General features: G+C 39.3%; 1 protein-coding gene across 1 annotated transcript in view; it reads left to right on the forward strand.

The window, feature by feature from the left end:
- The window catches only part of LOC109291939 (dynein heavy chain 5, axonemal-like), a 361,945-nt gene that overhangs the window by 126,243 nt on the left and 227,040 nt on the right, over window positions 1-8,662 (forward strand). Inside the window, exons 34-39 of the mRNA XM_019509183.1 lie at window positions 1,993-2,192; window positions 2,294-2,447; window positions 5,182-5,448; window positions 5,663-5,791; window positions 6,182-6,397; window positions 6,809-6,955. Coding sequence (XP_019364728.1) covers window positions 1,993-2,192; window positions 2,294-2,447; window positions 5,182-5,448; window positions 5,663-5,791; window positions 6,182-6,397; window positions 6,809-6,955 — 1,113 coding nt within the window. The remainder of the gene's footprint in view (window positions 1-1,992; window positions 2,193-2,293; window positions 2,448-5,181; window positions 5,449-5,662; window positions 5,792-6,181; window positions 6,398-6,808; window positions 6,956-8,662) is intronic.

An 8,662-nucleotide genomic window follows, 5' to 3' on the forward strand; every position in this document is an offset into this window, starting at 1 on the left:
GGGTCCTTATCCAATAGATGTTGTTCAGAGGGGGGTCGCCGGCAGGGCCTCTGGGTGGATAGGTGGTGTGGCATGGTGCTGGTCCAGATGGGTAGTAAAGCACTGGACCAAGTTACCCAGAGAGGTTCTGGAATCTCCATCCTTAGAGGTTTTTAAGACCTGGGTAAATAAAGCCTTGGCTGTGATGATCTAGTTGGGGATGGTTCTGATTTGAGCAGGGGGTTGGATTAAATGATCTCCTAGTGGTCTCTTCCAATCCTAATTTTCTATTGTTCTATGATTCTGAAAATGAATGGCTGATATAAATCTGGCTGATATAAATGGCTGATATAAATAATTCCTTTTTTTACTACTTATAAGACTAATTGTGTTCTTTTATTGCTACTTATTTATAGCGTTGTTTGTCTTTCAAGAGATCAGTCTTTTTTTAGGCATGATCCTGTGAGACACTGGGCGCAGCTACACATGATGCTACGTCGCCATAGCAACGCACTATGGGGACGTAGCTTTGACAGGCACAAACCATGATGCTGCAGCTACATCGCTGTAGCAACACTCACCCTCAGTATAGCGTGTTGCTATGGTGACATGGTGGTTAAAAATAACTGTGCGATGCTGGCACAGTGCAGTATGGGCTATTACTGCGCCGTCATTTAGTATTTCTAAAAAGAAGATCCTTTTGGAAATACTAAATGATGGCGCAGTAATGATGGAGCCATAGGGGCACATGTAGATGCACCCACTGAGCATCTTCCACTCCACTAACTTTGTAGAAGTGGAGGGTACACGTGAGGAATATAGGAGAGCAGGATTCTTGCATATATTTCAAGGCCAGTCTTTTCAGAGGAATGGAAGAGGCTGACAAAACAGCTTCTGCAATTCCGACAAACTAAAGATCTGTTTCCCCCTATATTTGTTGGGGTGAGTTTCCCAGAAGCTAGATTAGATTTGTAAGGTTAGTAAACTTTGCAAGGATGGCTACAAGTAAAAAATCATATTTTTTTATCTTGGTTTTACTGGGTGCTGGTCAGCCGAGACAGATGTCCTTTAAACACTGAGGACTAAAGCTTAGTCTACATTATGAATTAGTTTGTAGAAACCCCTCATTTCTTCCCCTTGTTTCCTACCCCCTGTGTGGAGTTATAACACTTTAGTTGTTTTGGAGGCTCTATAGCTACATAGGCAGAAAAACTTTCCTGGTACCATATCCTACATCTCCACCTGGGGGCTTAGCCATGATGCCTGCACAGCTGTCACTGCAGCAGCTCCACAGTGTAGATAAGCACTAAGATCCCTTGTTCTTTAAAAAAAGGGCAAGGAGAAAACAAAGTTAAGTGCCTTGTATGTATGCTGCTTTTCACAAGAGGTAAGACTGTTGGTTATTCAACCTTAATATTCAGTTTTATTGATTATTCAATTAGCCGTGTCAGTTTATTTTCACAAGGAAACCTGCAGTTTGTGATAATTTGTAACCCTATTGTATGGATGTTGGGTGATCCATATGGAGTGTCTGCCCTCCTTCAGGGTCATGTCCCCACACTCCTAACTGAGACCCATATACCAGTGTTCATTCAGTGGTGTTCCTGAGGAGAATGCAGCATAGACTCTGTTCTCTAGTCTGTGATGAATACCTGGTTTAATATTCATACTACACCTTTTTCACCCAGTCCCTGACACAGAATGCAAAGGTATATTTGACTACAGAGGCAAAAACAAATTCTGTCTTCAGGCACACTTGTGTTAAATTCAGTAACTTAAATTGTGATGGGCTAAATGGAACTGAAAACAGAGCTTGGCCATAAAGCAAATCAAGCATATTCCACTATTATAATAATAATTCTAATTTTAAGTCATTTTGATATATAGCTCAGAGTTGCTACAACTCTCTTTCTCTGAACTTTAGATATAACCCTAGAATTCAAATTGTGGTCGTGAACATATATTTTATAATGGCTTCGGTGGAATGTAATATAGTAAATTAATATTACGCAGGATATCTGTATCAGCGCTGTTAAAGAAAAGGATATTGAAGCAAAATTGAAACATGCCATCAATGAGTGGAGTACTCATGTCTTTACATTCAGCCAGTTCAAAACAAGAGGAGAACTGCTTCTGAAAGGATCGGATATATCAGAGAAGATAGCACTGATGGAAGACAGTCTCATGATGTTGGGATCCCTCTTGAGCAACAGGTACAAAAAGTAACAAACAAATATTCTGTATATTATATAATTTATATACTACTAAGAACATCCTATGACCATACTGTTTTTTGCTCATGTTAACATTACAGGTACAATGCACCATTTAAGCCCATAATACAACAGTGGGTTCAGAAATTGACCAGTACCACAGAAATAATTGAAAACTGGATTATAGTACAAAACCTCTGGATTTACCTGGAAGCTGTGTTTGTTGGTGGAGACATTGCAAAACAACTGCCTCAGGTCTGTTGATTTACATTAACCGTCTTCAAAGACTTATTATAACAAGAGCTTGGTTAGAACACAGAATTTCTTAAACCTCTTGAATAATAATAAAGTCCAAGCTTCCTGTCTGTACGTAGGCAAACTACCACAGGGAAATTCAGAGGGTGTTTTACCTGATTGAGGTCTGTAGGGTTGGGCTTTTAGAACCTGAATCAAACTGATAAAATCAGAATTTAGAATTAAGCCTAAAATGCTGACCGTAACCCGCTCCTGGGAGGGGGAGTAATTTCTGGCTAATCAAAAGAAACTAACATACAACCACATACCTCCCTTTCCCAGATATTTATGGACAGTATAAATGATAATGTGAGCTCCCATTCTGCCTGAGACCAATCTTCACGCATTTTGTATCTGTTAAGAGAAGGAATAACTTCTTCAGGAGTCTGTGCATAAGAACATTACAAGCCCTGGGTAGATACATAGGTGCATGTTGCACATGTAGGCCATTTTTCAGTTACCCAAAAGCCCTTTCTGCACTTCCATGATATTAGTTATACAAAATGTAGGAGGTGATTTCTGTTACATTCTGGAGGAGGAAGAATCAAAGCAATGCATTTTTACTGAACCTTTCTTTCTGCTTACTGTTTTGCAAGTGTGTATGACCAGCATGTAGGTGGTCCAAAGCAGTGATTAAACCAGGGTTGCTGTCAGAGGTCTGGGCCAGAACCAAAGTGTGAAAAGTGAGCTAAAGGTGATAAACATGCAGTTCACACCAAAGTCAGGAAACAGGAGGAGTCTGGGGAAGAAGCAGAACTTGTACTGAAGATCAGGTTGTATGGAAACTAGGTTGAGCATTGGATTTATCATATGATTATGATAAATTGTTTCTTGGACTTTACAGTATATTTCCAGGATAATGTCATAGTGGAAGCAATGGTCAGTTTTTGCAGATGACTAAATTCCCAAGTACAGCTAGGGAGTTTGGTAACTGCAGAAGCTACTTTCTTCTTACTATTGTAAGAATTCTGTATGAATGTTATTCTTATACAGTAAGAAAGAGTACAAAAAAGTCACATGACCAAACTCAGAAAAATAGTACTTTCTTGCCCTTTTAGGGTATGATAATTCATTTTTTTTCATTCACAACACTTTATGAATGGATCATCATCAAATAATTAATTATTTAAAATTGGAGTAAAGAAGTAAGTAATTGTTTGGAGGAGTGGCTACAGTGGAAATACTATAATATAAGTGAAAAAAAACACAGTACCATGAAGTCAATAGCCTTTTTGTGAGGAGGATGCAGTTTGATTTTTCTAGTCAGAAACTGACTGAAATCCTGTTATATAATTATGTGGGATAAGTTCATGCTGCACAACGTGTTGGATTGTAGAAATACTTAGACCGGGTCAAAACAAGCCAGGTTGGGTACCAGTAGCAGCATGGGTGGATCTAGACTTTTGAAAAGAGGGATGCAGGTAGCGAGGAGCACCATCACATATAAAACAATGTACATTTTGCTCCAGTTAAACTAGAAGCCTTACTGACATACTTGGGACCTGGGGCTGTATTATTCAGGTTAAAGATTGAAGTAAAAACATGTATAACTTTATTGGAATGAGTTCAAAACAATCTGCAGGGCCATGCAATAGGATCTTCATTATCAGGAGCAGCTAAGACAGGAAAATGGCAGAACAAAGGATATCTTGATTGGTGGAACATCAAGACCATTAAAAAGAAAAGAAGGTCATTAACATCTGTGAAATAAAGAGTTTAGAAAGAATCAAGTAGTTTATAATGAGGGATGCAATCAAGTGATTCCCTCAACACTGCCTGACTAGAAATGATGCTACCACCACTGGTCAGTTGGTTTTAAACTTAGAGTGGAGCAGGAATCGAAGTGGGATACATGTGCACCAGTGCACCCCTGTGGATCCACCCCTATGGTGACATAGACTTTTCAACAGAGAAATTTGCTGTGGCTCCATGTGAACTAACCTGTTTCTGAGATGTAACCTAGTTGATGAGAGCTAGCTAATTTAGGTATGTCTAGACCAGGGGTTCTTAACCTTTTTTGTGCCATGGACCCCTTTGGCAGTCTGGTGAAGCCTATGGACCCCTTCTCAGAATAATGAGTGTCTGTAGACAGGAAGACTGTGATCACGTGCAATCTAGCGGTGGGTCAAATAACTACCATAGTTTCAAAGTAGTGATGAGTGTAAATGATATTTCGAGATAACTGCAACAACTGTAATGTGATATGAAAATATCTGTGATTTCTATTGGTGACAAAGTCACAGGTACTGCTAATACTACTGTGGTTTGTTGCCTACATTCATAATTGAAGGAAATGCTAAATTTCAGTTACAGGTTAGTGAAAATACAGATGTAATTTTTTTCCCATCCAAGTTCATGGACCCCCTGAAATCTAGCCACAGACCCCTTGGGGGTCCATGGACCCCAGGTTAAGAACCCCTGATCTAGACGTACCATTGTAGTGCTCAGTCCCAGGCAGCATAAGCCAAAAGTCACTGCCAGTGCTATCCCGTTGACTTCCCTCATTCATGTTGTACTGCCAGTCTGGAAAAGCCATGCTTGAAGTATTCACACATTACTTCTCAGCACGGAGGCTACAGCAGACCTAAGCAGCACAGGGAATTTAAAGCATTACCTTATTTTACAGGACACCATTTATCTTTTTTAGTATTTTGGCAAGTAGAAGGAATAGACAATGCATTTTAATGTGTTTCAGGAAGCCAAAAGATTTCACAACATTGATAAATCTTGGCAGAAGATTATGCAGAGAGCACATGAGACATCAAACATAGTACAGTGCTGTGTTGGAGATGAGATGTTGGCACAGCTGTTACCACATTTACTGGAACAACTGGAAATATGTCAAAAATCACTAACTGGGTATTTGGAAAAGAAACGATTAGTATTTCCCAGATTTTTCTTTGTCTCTGATCCTGCTCTTCTGGAAATACTTGGTCAGGCATCGGATTCACACACTATTCAGGTATTAACAATGTAGTAACAATCCTCTTTATAGTCAATATACTGAGTATAATAATTGATAAATTGATTTCCCCTTGCTATTTAATTAGCTAAGTATATTCATTTGTGGAAAACCCTGTTTAGCTTTTTAGTCTTTCGCGTTTGATGTAGTCTAAAAGATGTAAGAAATTGGTTTGTAGATCTTATGTGTATTGTTTCATTTTTATTTATTCTAGGGACATTTGCTAAGTCTTTTTGACAATGTTAATCGAGTGGGATTTCATGAAAAGAACTATGACCAGATTTTATTGTTTGAATCTCAAGAAGGAGAAAAAGTCAATATTATTGAACCTGTTCTAGCTCAGGTAATAGAATACATACTTTTTTCCAAGATCTAATTTAAAACGGATCTGTGAGAGGCACTGGCCCAGTTCTCTGTCACCCGACGTGTCACCTGATACTGCCATTAGAGAATCTGATTTAGAGAGGTTTTAGTTGCCAATTATGGGGCACAGTATTTATCCCCAGAGGAAGAAAGGTGATGTCTTTTCTTGTTCTGTAGCAACTTTTCCAGTTATTTCCTCAGTAGTGCTAAGGGGAATCTGGAAGCAGAGACTGGCTTATTGAGGAGGAGAATCTTTGAAGGATGAAAGTGCTGACTGAGGAAGAAATACCTTCTGAAGATATTTCTGCTTTGTTGGGGTAGAATATTTAAAGTTATGTGTCAGCTTTTGTTGTTTATTTGATTATTTCAGGGTAATGTGGAATGCTGGTTAGGACAACTGCTGAAGGGGATTAAGAAAACTATCCACAGCATCATCAGACAGGCATCTGTAGCCATCAGTGACTCAGCGTTCAAGCTATATGACTTTCAGGCAATGTTTCCTGCACAAATAGGTCTTCTGGGAATTCAATTGATCTGGACCAGAGATGCAGAGAATGCCCTCAACAGTGCCAAAACAGACAAAAAGGTAGTGCTTAGTAAATCCTTTGGGGTTAATTAAAAGCAATGTCCAGATAGGGACACTGTGCAAGTTTAAAATGAAGTGTTTGCAACAAAGACACATTAATAAAGAACCCCCCTGCTGCCAAACTATCCGTGATGCTACCCCACTACCCTGACTTACCACCTCCTTGGCTCCATGACCCAGATCCAGTGGCTCTGCAGGCTGAACCGTGCTCAGAGGCTGTATGTTGCTGACCTTTATGTTAGCAAATTTTGATTCATTACTGCAGCCCTCATTCATGCAAAATAAAGTTGGCAGGTCATATAAATAAACCAGGGGATGTTTATCAGTCAGTCTTTACAATTGTTTTTCCTGTAAATATTGAAAGATTAAATAATGTTTGTATAACATAATTGTTCTTGCTGTCTCTGAAAGATCATGAACACAACAAATCAGAAGTTTTTGGACCTTTTAAATGATTTGATTGACATGACAACACGCAATCTGATGAGAATGGAGCGCACAAAATATGAGACTTTAATCACTATTCATGTACACCAGAAGGATATCTTTGATGATTTGGTGAGTTTTTAAGAGACTTCTAAAACTCTCAGTTTACAGAAGCATTTTTTTTGCAAATGTAAAGTAACTCTAAAATGTATTGTCTTTGTGTAATTCTGCTGTTAGCACTATGATATAGTACATCCTGTCTAATTTTTTCTTAGGGTTATGGTTATCTTAAAAAATTTAAATTTCAGATATTTTACTGGAATTATTTCATGAATGGAAACATTCAAATTTTCATTTAATCTACATTTAAATCCATCAGACTCCTTCCTTATGTAAATAACATGAAGCATGAAACTGCAATTAGGAACCTGGAAGGAAAAGAACATTTAAAGAAAGTGACTGTCTGCAGAGGAAGATGTCTTGTTAAAAGGATTTATATACATTTTACCAAAAATTACTAATGCACTTCTAACTAAAGACAGAAAGATATAAAGAAATAATATAGATAGTTACAAGAGAAGCTGCCAGCTTTTGTATGATGCAGGAGACTTTTTCCTGTCCATTTTATTTTTCATTCATTTTTATAAGTCAGACTTGATGATCTACAAAGTCCTTTCTGATCCTAGAAATCTGTGAAATCTATGAAATCTGTAAGTATTTTCTGTCTCCTCATCAGGTACTCACTGGTTCCCCCATCCTATCTCCTATCAAAGAAAGGATGAAGAAGAAATTCACATCAGAGAGAGGGATGCAATGGATGAAGGAGGTGACAATTGGGGCACTGGCCCATGAGAGACCATTTTTTGTTCTTTGATATGTGTTTCATATCAATTAACTCATTGAGAAATATTGTAAAATTTTGCTCCTCAACCCTCAGAAAACTGGTTAATCCTAAAGAGTTTTACTTGAGATGACAAACTAGCCATAATGGAAGTGCTTAAGGTAGGAAAAAGGAATAGTCTCTCATTGGCCAGTGCCCCGAATGTCATCTCTTTCACCCAATGCATTCCTTTCCCTGCTATAAATTTTTTCTTCTTCCTTTGTTTGATAGGAGATAGGATGAGGAAGTCAGCGGGCATGTCTACACAGGACATTTACTGTGCAGTTGACTAATTAACTGTGTAAGTAAACATCTCAGTCTACACATGCACCCCTATTAGGGTACAGGAAATTAATAAAATGTGCAGCAGGGTAGTACTTGTAAATACAAGTACTACGCTGTTGCAGAGTTTTTTCATGTGCAGCAGCACACATATAGACACTGAGCCAACCTCAGCCAGCCCATCCACAGCATGTTGAGACTAGCTGGAGCAGCCCTGGCTGGCAGGCTGTCCCTCTGGGTCCCCTGCGAGACACTTCCCTGATCTGACTCAGTGTGCAGTGGTCCAAGCAGACATGTAAACAACATGCCCGGGAGCTTCCTGGGAGCAATAAACTGGTGCAATAAGCTCCACAGTTTATTACTGCACATTAATGGCACATGTAGATGTGCCCAGTGAGTATCTGATGAGGAGACAGAATCTAGACTAGAATGTAGTAGCTTCATATAGTGAAGAAGACTTATGGTAGATATGAAGCAAGAAGCTAGCCCAGGGGTGGGCAATTATTTGGGCCCAAGGGCCAGATAAAGAATTTTGATGAGCTGTCACAGGACAGGTCAGCACCCACCCGCCCCCTGACAGCTCACCAAAACTCCCTATGCATAGGTGAGGAGCAGTATTCAGAACTAGGACAGGTGTGATCTGCTCCCTGCACACCCTGCCCTGTGGGGGGGAGGTG

The sequence above is a fragment of the Gavialis gangeticus genome, unplaced genomic scaffold, assembly GCF_001723915.1.
Source record: "Gavialis gangeticus isolate Ggan-Ray unplaced genomic scaffold, GavGan_comp1, whole genome shotgun sequence".
Lineage (NCBI taxonomy): Eukaryota > Metazoa > Chordata > Crocodylia > Gavialidae > Gavialis > Gavialis gangeticus.